The following is a 16895-nucleotide window of genomic DNA, read 5'->3' on the forward strand; positions in this document are numbered from 1 at the left end:
TGACCTTTCTTGGAGAAAGAGTCCTTGCAGGTGAAATTAGGGTCCTGAAAGGAGACCACCCTGGTGGTCTTAAGTCCATGACAGATGTCCTCCTTGGAAGACAAGGGGAAAGACGCAGGGGGGAGCCAGGCGACAAGGAGGCTCAGGTGGCAGGGATGTGCCCCCCGGTCCAGCCAATGCCAGCGTCCTCACTGCCTCCAGGAGCTGGAGGAGCCCAACCGCGGCAGCATTTCTGCCCGCCGTTGGAGACACAGGGTCAGGCTGTGGCACTTCTGTGACCCCAGGAAACCGACACCCCCCCCCCCACTAATAGCTGACCGGCCTTCAGCTGGAAGACAGAAGTTCTCGGGAACCTCACAACACCCCTCTCCTAAAGGGGGCACATTCTCCCCTCAGGGCACAGACTGGGGTTTGAGCCAGGGGTGGAAGGCATGGAAGGGTGTTACGTATATCCATATTAAAGCCTATCTTTCCATCTGTAAGAGGAAAAATACCGTCTAAAGTGCTAATAGAGGCTGCAGGCAAATGCCTCACAGGCCCTCCCAGCACTCTCAGCACCCCTCTCAGTCAGAGTACCTCCCCTGAGGACGGGCTACCCAGGAGATGCCTGTGCTTATTATGAGTTAACAAAGGTTTTTTTTTTTATTTTTAAGGTATTATTGATATACACTCTTATGAAGGTTTCATATGAAAAAACAATGTGGTTATTACATTCACCCTTATCTGATGGGCACTTGGGATGCTTCCATATCTCAGCTATTGTAAATAATGCTGCGATAAACATAGGGATGCATATGTCTTCTTGAATCTGTGATCTTGTTTTCTTTGGGTAAATTCCTAGGAGTAGAATTCCTGGGTCAAGTGGTATTTCTATTTTGAGTTTTCTGAGGAACCTCCATATTGCTTTCCACAATGGTTGAACTAGTTTACAGTCCCACCAGCAGTGTAGGAGGGCTCCCCTTTCTCTGCATCCTCGCCAGCATTTGTTGTTCCTAGTGTCTTCTACGTTGGCCATCCTAACTGCTTCATTCTATTTTAGTGAGTGAGCAGATGAAACCGTGTGCCATCACATATGAGGGCTCTCTTATGGTGCAAATACTGGTTAAATATCATTTATAAACAATCATCTCTGTGCACCTGACTTTTGAGAAATGTGCCTTATGTTCAATTAAAATACCAGAAAGCACAATGGTGGTGCCCAGGGCTGAGAGGTGAGGAGATGTTCCAGAACTTGAAAGGAAGCAGCTGCACAAGATGGCGAAGCCTCGCTGTTCTTGAAAAAATGTGACATCTTTGATTTTAAAGTGCAGTCAAGAGCCAGCCTGCAAAACACACTCCAGCCATGGGCACCTGCCTGTTCCTGTGGGTGCTGTGGGCTTGGACCCCCAGCGCCTGCTGCAGGAGCTCCGCACACTTAGGCGATCAGTTCACCCAGAGAGCAGCGTCGGGGGCCACATATCCCAACCCGCTGACTGCTTTTGGAAGAGGGCCAACCAAGCCCCTGCACGCCTGTCTCCTATTGTAGATGGAGCTGAGACTGCGCAGCATGTCAGGGGCCAGAGAGCACCTGTTTGGAGCCACACACACGTGGTGCTTGTCCACTGGTGGTGATCGTGCCTGGAGGAGCCACTGTCCCACACTGGACAGCAAGCCAGGTCTGTCTGTGCTCCAGGAGGCAGTTGAGGACAAACTGCCCTGGACTTCAGCAGGTGCCTTCCCCATTAGCCTGAAGATACCAGGGAGCTTATTTTCTCTTAAATAACCGTAATCTCAGGACACTAAATGTCAGACAGGGCGAGAGGCTGGGCACCTGCTGGCAGTGCCACCCAGCTACCTGTAGATCACTTCAGACAGGGACTGCATGCAGGGGGGCCTGCCAGGAAGGCTCAGGGCACACTTGGGTCCCCGTTGTGCTGTACAACAGCCAGCCACTGCTGAGCTGTTGTCATCACAGGGCAACCAGAAAACACGCCAGAACGGAGCTCCCCAAAAAGCCCACAGAAGCAGCAGATGCCCTGGAGGATGGTAGCAGCTAGCATCATGGCCAGCTGGGCCTCTGGTCCATGGGAAGGCCAGGAAGGCCCTCCTCTCAAGAAAGGGGACTGGGGAGGTCAGGTGGTGCTGTGGGGGACAGAGCAGGCCGAGTACAGAGCTGCCTCTTTGGCTGAAGCTCGGCCACCCCCTCACATTCCCTGAGAGGCTGGTCGTGGACCGGACACCTCTGACCACAAGCCCGTCTAAGAGGAATGGGCCGCTCCTTCCTGGCTGGAACAGCCCTGATGCCTCTGTCCTGCTCTGACAGGCATGGTGCCAGCTCAGCTTGGCCTTGGCCAACCTCACCACCAGCTGGGACCCAAGCTCTTGGAGCTGGATGACCTCTTTCACCGTGGCCTAGGCAGCCCTGGGTACCACAGCAGGGCCTAGGTCTCTCCCAGGGTGTCCCACATCTAGGGCCTCATCCTTTGGGCCAGGTGTGATGGCCCCAAGACAGCGTGGGAGCGAGAGCTAATGAGATCCAGCCCTGTGCTGCCCACAGAAGGACAAGGGGCTGATGCCCGAGGGGCCCCACCCTCCATTAATTGTTACCTGCTGGGGAGGGCGCTTGGCCCCTCAGGGACAGAGCTACATGCTCAGTTCCCACCCTTGTTCAAAGTGCACATAATGGCAACCAGCAGAAGCTGGATGGGCTGCAAAAGGACCCTTCCCTGGAACTTCCGCAGGGATTCACGTGCCTTGACACCTTGACTTCAGACGTGCAGCCTGCCGGGCCTTGCCAGCGGCTGCCTGTGTTTCAAACTCCAGGGTGTGGCCACCTGCTACGGTAGCCCTGGACACCAGGGCCTTCCAACACCCCCTCCAACCCCAGCTGTGCGGGGGGCTCCGGGCAAGGCCGAGCCCATGTGTGAGCCACTCCCTCCGGTGACGCTGGCTTTGCCTCTCAGTCATCAAACTATTTCAGCCCATTTGTTTGTCTTTCTTCTAGAACCTTCACGCCACTCTGAACTGGAAAAAAATGGGCATTACTTCCAGATGGATTTTCTTAATCTAAGAGAGAATTTAATACCCTTCACACTTATCAATTTATTTTTTCCTGCTAAGATCATAACTTTCAGCCTCATACCCTGGGGTGGGCCAGAGTTTGATGTGTGCACTCATGACGCTACCTCTGTAAGCCTGCTTTGGCTTTTATCTTAATCACACAAAATTCCAGCCCTGTCACAAGTCATAGTTGGAATTAATTCGTAAACTTCTTGAATCTCATCTGGGGCGGGTAATTCATTATTAGTGAGGTCAGAATACACATCTCACACAGCTGAGGAGGCCGCGCGGTCAGCGCCAGTGGCCTGCCTGGTTCTCAACCCCCAGCTCCACAGGTCTGTCTCCCAGCAGCGGCTTCCAGGTGGGAAACACGAGCACCCCTGCGAGGCGAAGGAGCCAGGCACAGAGACCCGGGGCGGAACCTGCGGGCAGGGGCCGCGGGTGGCTCTTCCCCCCCACGCCCAGGTGCTGGCACGGTGCTCCCCGCACAGGGCAGCCGCCTTCCAGACTCTGGGCCCCACACACTTTCCATCTCTCAGGTCTAGAAGCTGTCCTGTCCATCTCTCCGCTCTACCCAGCTGCACCTCAGAACATAAGTCACCTTAAGCTCGCTCCTCATAAGGACCCACGTCTGCCAGATGGCCTGTATGGCTAGAGGGAGGTCAGGACCTGGAATACCAGGCCCACATAAGCAAGAGCAAATCACAAGGCCAAATTCACAGAAGCGCAAGTGCCTGTGTCACAGAGTTCACAAAGGCAAAGCCGTGACAGACTGATGGCCCACACCGGTGGCTCTGGTGAGCGGACCTCTGTGCATACTAACAGAAGTAGAAACAATGAAATAATTTGCTTCTTCATTGTTAAACCTCATCAAAAAGTTCTTGTCTTTAATCGAAGAGGGATAAGAATGACTTACACGTGTCTACCTGTACTTATCGCGTGCATGTATTACACATGCATATTATCGTGTGAAGGATCTGAAAGGCTAGCGTTGTTTTCTCTAAAATCTGTAACTGAAAAACTTTTCCAGCTCTAGCATGTGTGCGCCTGACCCCAGCTGGTCTTCCCGAGACCCCTGAGCGCCGACGTAAGGCCCCAGCAGCCAGTCCCGCAGATACGAACGAAGCCCTTGCAGACGTGGGCCTCGGGGCGCAGCGGCTGGCGGGAAGAGGAAGGCGGTTCAGAGAGCAGCCCAGAGCCCAGGACCTCGTTCCCAGAGAAGCTGGGCCAGCAGGCTCTGGAACCGAGGTGATCGCTCACAGATCAAAGGGCAGTGGGCACTGCACGAACCCAGGGTGGGTGTCTCGGGCGGCTGACCCTCACTGAAATGCAGGTGCAGACCACGTGGGGGCTAGCGGTGGGAGGGTGCCCCAGGTCTAGCGCAGAGCTTGGTCGAGGCCTCCGAGGGGGTCAGCCGAATGGAGCCCACTGTGCAAGGAGACCCCAAGGGCGCCACTGGCATCTTACATCATGACCGCCTGTCAAGCGCTGTGTCTGAGGGTCTGACGGCTGGAAGCCCCACCCCCTCGGGCCCGGTGGCTCTTTCCAGTTTTTGCTTGTACATAATTCCCTCTTTGCGGCCAGTTAGCTGAAGAGCCTGGGGAGAAAGTTTCAAAGGTTCAAAATAAAATCGTTTCGTGGAAACTTAGCCCACAGCCTGCAAACGTGGGTGCTGTGCCCTCCATGTCCCACGCACATGGCTGCCTCTCTTTGCCCCAAACAGCTGAGAGAGGCCTGAGCAGGTGTGGTGGGGCAGGCCCAAGGCCGAGCCATGCGGGGGCTGACTCTGCCCCAAGGAACTGCGCTGGCCGGATCTGAGACCCTCCCTGCCATCCCCTGCAATCAGGTTCACCCTGGGCTGGGGGCTGCAGGGGTCAGAGGTCAGACTAAAGGGGCAGTCACCAATGCAAGAAGGGGACCCCCACAGGAAACAGGGGAGGTAGGGCTTGAATTACTGCCTTTTAAACAAACAATCTGGTACAAATGCAATTTTATTATTTCCGAGCACATGGAAGCATTTATGACATAATTTAGAAAACCCAATGTGTTAAATTTACCATGTGCTCTCGAGAGGTACCATGGGCGGTAAGGAAGGAGAGGGCCCCTCCTGAAGAAGTCACCCTGGGAGGAGGCAGGGTAAAACCCGCATTTGAAGCGGATGACTGTGTGGATCTCCTTGCTCTTCAGGTGGCTGCGAGCGAAACCAGCGGCGTGGCTGTGAGCTGCACAGCCGCCCCAAGGAGGCAGCGGCCTGCGGGCGGCGCGCACACATCCGGCGAGCACCTGCCCAGGGCGAACGCAAGCAGAAAAGCCCAGCAACGGGTCGCTTAGGTAAAGGTGTTTTGATGGTCCTCGAAGGGACCAGAAGCCACTTCTCTGGGCCTTTGCCGAGCCGGGGGGACACAGGCTAGGCGATCACCAGGGCTGCCCCGGCCGCGCTCCCGCCCCCACACTTGATCTCCAGAGTCACTCGCCTTCTCTGGGGCCAACAGCACAGGCTCTTCTGCGCTCTAAGTGGGCGTCATTATCAGCTCTTAGCAAAGATGGGACAGGGAAACAAAGGTGGTCAGAGAAAACGGTAAATCTGATGCTGGGGAAAAAACCAGGAGGCAAGAGATCGTAGCAGCTGTCGGCTTAATCTGCTCCCCCGTCCATCACCGGTGAATGGGCAAAACGTAGGAACTCGGCAACGGGAGAAGGAAAGGTGACAACATGGTGGGAGCAGCCCCGGCAGCCGGAGGAAGGCACAGGGGCGGGGGGGGGGGGCAGCCTGCTGTGGCCCTGACCAGCCCCTCCCCAGGGCTGCGCCGCCCTGGCCTTCCTCTCTCCATTTCTGCCTGGGAGAAGCACGGCTGCTGAGGGCAGAAAGCTGAATTGTGCAACAGCCCACCAGACAGACATGGGGGCCAGGGCCAGCAGGGGCCTGGCAGGGCTAGAAGTGTGAGGTGTCGCCATGGGAGTGGAAGACACCTCCCCTGGCCAGTGGGCTGCTTGGCGAGGGCCACACAGCCCAGGCTGCAGGACAGGGTCCAGACTCCAAGGTTCCGACCCTGCCTCTGTAGGTCCAGGATGGAGCAGCCAGGCTCACCAGCTGTAGATGAGCAAAGAAAACATCCAGGCAGAGCTGCCTCCACACAGGGAAGATGCAGGGACCACAGGTGTACATGCAAGCTGAGCACAGGATGCACACAGGGGAGACTGGCCGACGGCTCAGATCCAGACCCAGGCTGTGTGGCCCCAGGCTGACAATGTAGAGGGGGTGTCTCTCCAAGGGGGAAAGATGTGTCTTCACCCCTGCCTCACCTTGTTCCAGCGGGAAGCAGCCATCAGTGCCAAGTGGAGACTTCGGAGGACGTCTTCCCCTTGCAGCAAGCAGAGATTTGGGAAGAAGACCCGTAGTCCTAACCATAAAACACTGGTAATCTGGGGTATGTTAAAATTAAGAGTTCTGTTCATGTGAAAGTATTATCGAAGAAGTAAAAACCAACATAGATGAGAGTACTCACAATACATATTTCTAACAAAGGACTCATAGCCAGAATATATTTTTAAAACACTCCTGCTACTCAATAGAAAAAAATTTGACCTACTAGGAAAAATGGACAAAACACTGGACAGTGTACAGAAGAGGAAATCCACATAAACGCATGTAAAAGTGTCCAGTATCAGTCGCCATCAGAGAAATGCAATTCAAATTACACACGTTCCAAAACAGGCAGAATGAAAAGGAGAGCAAGCATGTGTTGGTGAGGACACAAGCCATCAGAACCATGTACTCTGCTGGTGGGAGTGTGAGCTGTAAGGTGTCTACTAAGCCAGACATGCATGAGCACACATGCACGCAGTTCTCAGCCCGTGCAGCTTTCTGCATATCCCAGCAGAAATGATACATGCCAGAGACATGTAGTGGGAATGTTCACAGCAGATCTTTTTTTAAAAAATTTTTTATTAAGGTATGATTGATGTACACTCTTATGAAGGTTTCACATAAAAAAACAATGTGGTTACTACATTTACCCATATTATCAAGTCCCCACCCACACCCCAATGCAGTCACTGTCCATCAATGCAGCAAAAGATGCCACAGATCCACTATGTGCCTTCTCTGTGCTACATTGTTCTCCCCGTGAACCCCCACACCATGTGTACTAAACATAATACCCCTCAGTCCCCTTCTCCCTCCCTCCCCACCCGCCCTCCCACACCCCTCCCCTTTGGTCACCACTAGTCCCTTCTTGGAGTCTCTGAGTCTCACAGCAGAACTATCTTAATAGAAACTGGAGACCACCAGGATGGCCATCCCAGCAGGCTGGATAAAGAAAGAAATCATGGTATCTTCATGTAAGAAAACAGAATGAGAATATAATAACAGTCTCCTGAGAATAAATAGCCCACAACCATGCACAACAGGAGCGAGAACAGTAGTCACAAGCTCACGCTGTGCGATTCCGCTTGCACACACAACAGACAGGGCGACAAAAATGTCCAAGAGTTTACAAAAAGAAAGAAAAAAAGATAACCCAGCCTCAGAACAGACCCAAGAACGGAAGGAAATTCACCCCAAGTACTTCATGCAAGAGAACAACTTGGTAAAAACATTAAGGTGGTAAAATAAGAGTTTAAAGAAGAGTTTTTTTTTTATGAAATGAATTTTTAAAAGAAGTTTTTAAAAACGTAAAAAAAGGGAAAAAATCAGAGTTCGAAAAATCGTTACTGAACTGATCAATGCTAGAAACAGTTTGCTAAACTAAAAATTACCAACAAATAGGAAAGGCTTGGAATAATCACAAAAATTAGAAGAGAGAGAAGCGCCCTCGGGACAGCTAACAGGTGGTCCCACGCAGGTGCCCTCCTGCCGCACCAACAGGCGCCATCGCGGCCGCCTGCGCTGGGGACGACCTGGCTGCCGCCGCCTCCCGGCCCAGGTCCCTGTCCGCCGCACCTTCCTCTCTCCCCGGCCCCTCTTCCCCGCTCGCGGCTACGGCTTCAGTCCTCAAACTTCGGGGCCCCGCCCGCTGCCTTCGGGCTCGGGCCGCGGCGGGCTCCCCTCCACCTGGCACCCCCTCTCCGTGCTTCCTCTGCCCCGGGTCGCACTCCGTAGGGTCACCCGGGTTCCTTGCTCTCCCAGGCCCGTCCCGCAGGGCAAGGAGGGTTCGGACGCCCTGGGAACCCCGGAGAGGCTTCCGGACTAGTCCTCTTGGGTCTCCTTCCCTCCGCTCCCGTCCGATCCCCGAGCGCGTCCCGTCCCGTCCGCCCGCCCGTGTCCTTTCCAAAAGCGTCTCGCGCGCGCCGGTCTCCCTGCGGGGACCACCCGGGGCAGCTCCGCCAGCCCTCCGCAAACCCCGGCTGCGCCGTCCCTGGCTCTCCTTCGCCTCCCTGTCACCCCAGGCGCGGGGACTCCAGCGCCTTGCCCAGCCGCCCGCTCCCGCCCGCGCAGAGGACGGAGGCCGCGCCGCCTGGGCTCCCCAGGTGTGGACCGGGCTCTGCGCGCGCCGGGTCCAGGCAGAGACAAGCAGGCCCTGAGAGCTCTGCCCAGCTCCTCCGGGCGTCCCCCGGCCCCGCTCGGCTATCCCTGCCCCGTTCCTCCGGGCGCGCTCCAGCCCCGCTGCTCCCCGCGGCCCCCGCTCCTCCCCCCGCCCCCGGGCTCCGCGCCCCCAGCTTCACCCCGCGCGGCACCGCCCCCGCCCCCAGCCCCCCGGACTCTCCACCCCGGCTCCTCCCCGCTCCCCTTGCCCTGCCCCAGGCTCGCTCGTCCCCGCGCCCCCCAATCTCCCAGCCCCGCGCGTTCCGCCCGCCCGGCCTGCGGTCACCCGTCGGGTGGCCGTACGGGACTCCGCCGAGCCGCCCTGCAGGGTTGCCAGGATCTCGCCCTTGCCCACGTCGCGTCGCCCACCAGCAGAACCTGAGCTGCAAGTAGTAGGCACGGACCCGGCTGCGCAGGGCACTCCTTGTGCCGCCACCGGCGCCGAGCCGGGCGAGCGCAGAGACCGTTATCTGCTCCCAACGGCCGCGCTTGCCCGGCGCGTGGGGAGCTGCCACTTAGCTGCTGCTGCTGACAGAGAGCAGCCCCGCCCCGTCCCTCCCCTCCCCTTCCCGCCCCTTCCCTCCATTGGAAGACAGCCGATGGTTGCACATGATCATTGGCTGAACTGCCCGTTCATCTCGCTCCCCCTCACTGGCCTCTCTTAGGTTACGGCAGCTGTAGTAGCCAATGGTGACCGGGGGCGATGATTGGGGGCGGGACCTAGAGCGAGGCGCAGGCCACGTCCAATGGAGGTCAGGGGCGTGTCAAACTGGCAGGGGCGGGGCCTTCGCTCGTTGGGGACGAGGCGGGGCTCTGATGGACTCCCCCAATCCTCGTGCGTCTCCGCGACCCGGCCCCGCCCCCCGCGCTTCCCCCAATCCTCGTGCGCCGTCGCGCCGTCGCTGGCGTTTCGCGCAGCGTGGAGCGAGCCGCGGGGTCAACATGGAGGAGCTGCTGCGGCGGGAGCTGGGTTGCAGCTTCGTCAAGGCCACGGGCCACTCGGGGGGCGGGTGCATTAGCCAGGGACAGACTTACGACACGGACAGAGGACGCGTGTTTGTGAAAGTGAACCCCAAGGCGGAGGTCAGGATCGCAGCAGGCGGGAGCGGGAGGGTGGGGCGGACGGGGGTCCCCGCTTCCAGGTCTGGAATGGGAGCTGGGGGTTCCGGTCTGTGTCCAGGCGCCGAGTCCGGGGTCGTTGTTCGGGTCCCAGTTGGCGCGGCGGCCCGGCCTGGGGTCCTTGTCTAGGTCTGGTACTCGAGTGGCGGCTGGGTGTGGGCCCCTTGTCCAGGTCGTTTTGGGGGTCTGGGGTCCTTACGTCACCTAACTAGACAAACCTGGGCCGGCTACGAAAGCTGACACGAGGATGTAGTGAAAATGGGCGAGCGCCAGGCAGGTGGCTAACGTTTGAGGTCCGGAACTCCCTGTAGGGTTACAGGCAAGGGTTTCAAAGGCAGATTTATGGCAGAATTGCAGCTGGCGCCAGTCATCCGATGCTCGGTGGTGAGGCGCCGGGACTGAGGGATCTCAGCCTTCGGGCGTCTGGCTCCACCCAGCCTGGGGTCGGGGCGCGTGTGGTCAGCAGGCGGCCCACCTGGTGAGGGTCTAAGTTCCTGCAGAACACCTCAAGGACGCCTGAGGCGAGAGTTCACGTATGGCCTTGAGGGGGGCCCCGGAGTCCTTCACCTTGGCTTACAAACGCCCTTTCTCTTTCCCCTCGGAACCCCCGGTCCGGGCCCACAGCCCGCGCCATCACGGAGTGACTCGGGCTTGCTGTTAATGGGAAGTCTGGGGCCTCAGCAAAAGGGGGCTCCCTGTGCGGACACACTGGGCCTGGTCTGGGTCCCTGTCTGGCCCAGAGCCCGCCCCGCTCGTGGCCGCAGGGCGGTGGCACTGTGACCCATCGCTTCCTCAGGCTGTCGGGGCGGCTTAGCCCCGGGGAGGTCCGCGGACTCCGGCCCCGGCCGCCTTCGGGGCGCACGGGTGCGGTGGAGGGCTCCCCGTGGCTGACCTGGCCGCTGCTTCGAGGAAATCGTCGTGTTTGGCGAGTCTGAGCCCGGACAGGAAGCAGACTTGCAAAGATCAAACCCTTTGAGTCACTGAGAACAGCAGCCCCCCGCGGTGTGTGGGGGCGGCTGTGGCAGCGCGGCGCAGGTGGGGGTCTGGCCGTCTGGCTTTATTTCTCGCGGCTCCGGACGCTGGAGGTCCGAGGTGAGGGCGCCCTTCCGCGCTGCGGGGCTCCCTCGCGCACGGCGGGAGGGCGGGGACTCCGGGCCGTGGGGGTCCCTGACCCCGTCGGAGGCCGCTGTCCCCTGGAGCTTCATCACGGGGGCCTCCCGACACCGTCGCCTGGGAATGGGGGGACACGACGCTCCGCCCCCGCGGCGGCCTATCCGCTCTGTGTGAACTTCTCCAGGGCCCCGGGAGCCTCTGTGGAAGGGCTGACCTCGCCACCGCAGGCCCTGCAGGCCGGGAGCAGGGCTGCGGGTGCTGCGGTCACGCCCTGGCCGTGCCGTCGGCCGTCCGTGTCTTCCCAGACGGGAACCCTTCTTGCCTGATGTGGGATGCCCTTTCCCTGAAACCTCACCGTCTCTCAAGACGGCCTGCCTCCCTTCCCTGTGGCGTCGCCCTGAGCACCCTCCGCATCCATTTACCCCGAGCAGGGCTGCGTGGGGTGCCCCCTCCCTCCAGACAGGCTGGTTTCAGCGGACCTAGAAATTTATCCCAATACTAGAAGGCGCAGCCCCCTGCCACTCTGGGGCTGCAGAACGCAGGTCTCTGCCGAGAAGCGTAAAAAGCTGGTGTGCTGCGTCCGCAGCCAGAACAGGCTTGTTTGATCGCCACACCTGAGACATGCCCACCTAGAACCTTAGAGGCATTGTGCTCCCACGTTGCTTTCTGACAGGCCAGAAGAATGTTTGAAGGTGAGATGGCAGGTCTAGCTGCCATCCTGAGAACGGGCACGGTGAGAGTGCCCGCGCCCATCAAGGTCCTGGACGCGCCGGGAGGCGGCAGCATGCTAGTGATGGAACATGTGGACATGCGGGCTCTGAGCAGGTGTGTCTGGGCGCCTTCCCCTCTGGCTGGCTTTGTCTTCTCAGCGTTGCTTCATGCCTGAGGCTTGTACCCAGGAGCGTAATGTCCGGGATCTGACACGCATGTGTCACAGGTTGGGCGGAAGGTAAATGGAGGTGAGATGCAGGCTGGGAGAGGCCCTAAAATAATTAGGGCCTTCAGCACCCTCACTTCACCAGAACAGGTGTGTGTCCCCTGACCGGCTCCATGCGCCCACACTCCTGTGCCGCGTGTTCAGTGGCTGCCTTCTGGTTTCACAGCCATGCCGCCCAGCTTGGAGCCCAGCTCGCAGATCTACACCTGGAGAACCAGAAGCTTGGGGAGGTGCTCCGGAAGGAGGCCGGCACAGTGGGTATGGACTTTGGGCTTCAGGGACCCCGCCTAGGGGACGTTTAGCCAGTGTGGGCACGTGGACCAGGATCAGGCTGCGGCCACGTGAGGGTCAGCCCTGTGTTGATGCCGAAGGATGGAATGTCAGCCCCAGAGCTCTGCGTCTGGGGTGCAGCGAACACAGTGACGGGCACGATGTGTCTCAAGTGCATTTGAAAGGCAGAAGTGTGTCCTGAGCAGGAAACTCTCCTGTCCTGGTTCCTTCCACCTCCCTCCCCATAAGAAGGCCTGTCAGCCTCTCTGGCTTCCTCTGTGGTGCCTTTCTGCTACACAGGCACGGGCAACGCTCCGGACGCCAGCCTCCCTTGTGCCTGCCCTTGCTGACACTTAGGTGGTGTTGGCGTCAAGGGTATCTTCCTGTATTTTCACCCCTTGGCATTTAATGAGCCATCTGTAGCCTGCGTGGTACCTAGTAGGCAGAGCGGCCACCACACCAGAACCAGGGGGCGGAGAAGCTGCTGTGCCAGGCAGACAAATCCCGCTGACTCCATCCTGGCCCTTCTAGGCCACATGTGCTCAGTCCCTCGGGTTTGCGGCTGGGGGGCTGCAGAGAAAGGAGACCATTTCCAAGCCCCACGGTTTATTTTTCACAGATGGCAGGCTCTGTGCTGGCCCGAACGCCATCCTCTCCCTGTGGGCTGCGGTTTTTTTCCCCTTTTACACATAGCACTGTTGCCCCTCTGAGCATGCCCTGGTGCCTCTCCTGGGAAGCGGTGGGAGTCCTGGGTTGTTAAGTCTGATGGAACAGGCTCTCTTCCCGGGTCCCGGGGGCTGGTGGAGAGCAGGGCCTTTGTGTCTGGACGAGGCCTCGGGGTGGGGAAAGGCAGGCTGAGGTCAGTGCTTGAGGCCCCCGGAGCTCCAGGAGTGGGCCCTGGGGCAGCGAGGGAGGGAGCTAGTCATCGTTCTTGTTTCCTTTTGCCTGCAAGGGAGAGGAAGCGGGCAGGCTGAGCGGCCCTTCGTGGACCAGTTTGGGTTTGACGTGGTGACGTGCTGTGGATACCTGCCCCAGGTGAGCGTTCACCTCCATTTCCCAGCCTGGCTGCTCAGACACAGCAGGGGGCACACCCTCTCCCTCTCCTGTGAAGTTTAGTACAAGTCTGCACCCTTTCTTCTCTGCTGACTTTTAAGTGGTCAATGAGATGCTTACCTACATGACATGCCAGGTGAGGTCAGAGAGCCAGAGAGGGATCAGCTGGCTAGGGTGCCGCGGGAGCTCAGAAGTGTGTAAAATAGACATGTGAAGACCTCTTATTTTAAATACAGGAAATTTCCAATCATAGATGACAATAATGGATTGTGACTTTCTTTTGGTGATTCTGGGTTTGGCTCTGCAGGGCATTTTGCCTGGGGGTTGTTCTGACGCAGACCAATGCAGAGCGGGTACGGTGGCTCTGCCCCCAGAGGGCAGGTGGCATCTCAGAAGTGGGAGAACTGAGTAGTCCAGAAAACTTCCAGGGACGTCCCGGTGGGCTTGGGGCACAGGACACACTGTTCAGATCTTGTATTCAGAATGTTGTAGAAGGTAGTCCTGGGTCCGTGTGGGGTGGGGAGTAGCTGCTGGCAGGGGTTGCCTGGTCCCACCTGCTCTGAGCTGCTTGGGTGCTTGGCTGGCTGCACGCCTTCCTCCATGCCCATCCTTGCCCTGCGTGCATGCACGTGCATGAGTGAGGGTGCGTGTGTGCATGCCATGCATGTGGGCATGGGCGTGCCGTGTGCATGCATGAGGGCACGTGTGTGCTCGCCGTGCACATGTGAGGGTGATGCTCTGCCTTCGGTGTCACATGCTGCCCCTGTGTTCTCCTCTCTTTGTGCTCACCTTGCTGCCCTCCTGATGGCCAGCACCTTGGCCTGGACAGCCTATCACGGGGTCCCTTTGAATGGGGCTCTGCAGGACTCCTCACATCACTCTCTGGTTGGGGGGGGCAGTGCTGGCTGATTGGGAGGGGCTGAAGCCAGGTCCTCTGGTCAGGGGGATAGTCAGAAAGGAGCCATGGGGTGGGGGGCCAGCCAGCTCTGGCCTCTGTGCCCCCTTATGAGTTGAGATTGAAAGAAAACGTCCTGGGCTCTCCAGAGCGGAGACCTTGCTGCTCTGCACTGGGGAGGGTCCCCTTGCTTCCCGCTCTCCCGGGGACAGATCTCAGGGCCCGGCAAGTCCACAGGGCACCAGGCCTCCCCAGCTGCCCCACACCCATCCTTGCAGAGGTGCCCCTCTGTGCATGGCCCCTTGGCCCCTCTGCCCTCAGCTCTGCTGTCCTTTGCTGCTGCACATGCAGGTGAACGACTGGCAGACGGACTGGGTCACGTTCTATGTGCGGCAGCGCATCCAACCCCAGATGGACCTGGTGGAGAAGGGGTCTGGGGACAGGGAGGCCCTGGAGCTCTGGTCTGCTTTGCAGGTGAGTGCAGCCCTGCCACGCCCTGCTGCCCCCTGTGGGGTTGGGTCTGTCCAGGAGGTGGGGGGGGCCCTCTGCCCACTTGAGCCAGGCAGTCCGGGTGTCTGCACCATGTCCACCTGGCTTGCGGAGCCCCTCCCAGGAAAGGGAGCCTCCTCCTACGTGCTGGTCTTCTCTGAGGCTGCGTCCCCTCTCTGCAGCTGCAGCTCCCTGGCCTGTTCCGTGACCTGGACATCGTGCCCGCCCTGCTCCACGGAGACCTCTGGGGAGGAAACGTGGCGGAGGACTCCTCCGGGCCCGTCATTTTTGATCCAGCATCTTTCTATGGGCACTCAGAGTACGAGCTGGCAATAGCTGGCATGTTTGGGGGCTTTAGCAGCCCCTTCTACTCTGCCTACCACCGCCACATCCCCAAGGCGTGTGGCTTTGAGAAGCGCCTCCGTTTGTATCAGCTCTTCCACTACCTGAACCACTGGAATCATTTCGGAGCGGGATACCGGGGCCCCGCCCTCAGCATCATGAGGAGTCTTGCCCGGTGAGCCACGCCCCGGACGGGCGCACCAGACCCTCGTGGCCGACTCCCCCCCTTCCTCACACACCGTTTCTCTGGAGCAGTTCAGGCCTGCTTCCCAAACCCTGTAGGGTACGCAGTGTCTTGGAAGAGAGGTTTGTCACTGGAAGGCGTTTGTTTGATGAGGCTTCACTGTGGGAAAAAACTGCACTACAAGCAGGATGTGGATGGAGGGACCTGTGCGTGTGGGCTGAGTGGAAACACTCTGCTGCCCCCAAGGTGGGGAAGGGAGAGGTGGCGGGCATCCCTGCTGCAGAGGCCACCCCCAGCTCCCGTCTTGTCTCCGGGAACAACACATATTCAGGCTGCTGTTCTTGATGGGCAGGACTTGGGTCTGTCAGCTTCTTAGGGTGACCAGCCCCGAGAGCGCACACATTCCTTTACGTCATGGCTCGACCCGCTGCAGGCTGAGCGAACTAGAAGCCGGTTCTGGAGGTGCCCAAGGACCTTGGTGTCCCTGTGCCTGTCAGCCCCCATCGGCCTCGGCCTGCTGTTTGCTAAAGCTTGCCCCACTGTCCTTCTACCATAATAAAAAGCCTTACACCAATGTCCTTCCCTCCTTCAGTGTTGCAGTGATGAGAAGTGTTTGTGAGTGGCGTCCATGATCATGAATGCTTTTGCATAAAAATTTCGGTAAACTCAACGGTTTCTAATTCAGTGTTTAACTTAGCCATTTGCTAAGAAATTTTCGCAATGTATAGTGGTGATAAATGGGTACAATTGTTTCTAAAAACAGTTTTTTTCTTGGCTTTGTTCAGTAAGAGCAGCACAGCTTCAGAATGAGGGTGGGTGCTGCCTAGAATGGATCTAACGCTCAGCACTGTTGGGTGGCCAGTTCGTGGCCCACCCCGAGACATTTGGCAGGACAGTGGAGGGAGGTGGAAAGTGGCTGAGGAGTCACAGGTTTGGGGAGGAAGCCAGCTGCTGGTGCCTACTTGCCTGTGCAGGGCTTGGCTGGGACCCAGTGGTCTCCAGGGCAGGGTCCTAGGAGGTTCTCTGCTTTTGTTCAGTGTAACAGCAGGGTGCCCTGAGGCCCAGCTGGGGCCTTGAGTTCTGTCTTCTGTGGGAAAGCAGAGGACTGTGACTTTTAAGAGCCTGTGGTTGTTCGGGTTTCAAACCCAGTAATTCTGAGACACCATTTGCCAAGATTTTAGCTCATTTCCTTTGACCCTGGGAAATGGGTGTTGTCTTAGGGAAAGATGCCACGAATGGGCACACGTGCTGCTGAGTGCCCTGTGTCATCAACATGGACCCAACTTCCAGGAGGGGTTTGAGTTCTGCGACTGAGACGGTGTGGGAGGCACAGCTCGGCCCCTCCTCTTCTGCAGTGGGTCAGACAGGAGCAGAGGGGTCAGTGGGCAGATGCTGGCTGGAGCGCATATCTGCTTAGTTAGAGGATCTTGAAGAAAGAGTCTCTGGCCCGTCCTGTGGCCCACGTGGACCTTGAGGAGGTGAGTGCCCTCCTGGCATTTGGAAACCACGAGTTGGTGATGGGAGCAGGTGCATTCTCTCCCTGCTGGGTTCTGAGAGGTGAGGCCGCCTCCCACAGGACGTGGCCACTCAACCTTCCCGCAAGAATCCCGTTGGGCGCTGTGCCAAGCGCCATGAGGGCTGACTGCGCCCGGCTCACCTGTGGGCCCAACCCTCCTCCGCCTCAGCAGTCCCGGCCTGAGAGGTGCTCACAGACCTCCAGAGGGAGCCGGCCATGGGGGGCCGGATGCGGGGGTCACGGAGGTGGCCGCACCCTAGCTGGAGAGCAGGGCCCTGGCACGGGCTTTTGTGGTGCAGTGTTCACCAGCTTTTTAAATTTTGCTGTTTGTTGTAATCTCTCATTCTGAAATAGCTACCTTGGTGACTCATTTTGTATTCATAATTTCTAGTGCATATTTTTATATAAAGGTTT

General features: G+C 58.3%; 1 protein-coding gene across 1 annotated transcript; it reads left to right on the forward strand.

Moving 5' to 3' along the window:
* The first annotated feature begins 9459 nt into the window (after positions 1-9459).
* Positions 9460-15539, forward strand: FN3KRP (fructosamine 3 kinase related protein). The gene is made up of 6 exons (XM_017656972.3): positions 9460-9646; positions 11469-11620; positions 11899-11990; positions 12955-13037; positions 14302-14424; positions 14622-15539. The coding sequence occupies exons 1-6, from the start codon at positions 9506-9508 to the stop codon at positions 14958-14960; spliced, it is 930 nt and encodes a 309-aa protein (XP_017512461.1). The 5' UTR covers positions 9460-9505; the 3' UTR covers positions 14961-15539.
* Positions 15540-16895: the final 1356 nt, after the last annotated feature.

The sequence above is a fragment of the Manis javanica genome, chromosome 4 (genome assembly GCF_040802235.1).
Source record: "Manis javanica isolate MJ-LG chromosome 4, MJ_LKY, whole genome shotgun sequence".
Taxonomy (NCBI): domain Eukaryota; kingdom Metazoa; phylum Chordata; class Mammalia; order Pholidota; family Manidae; genus Manis; species Manis javanica.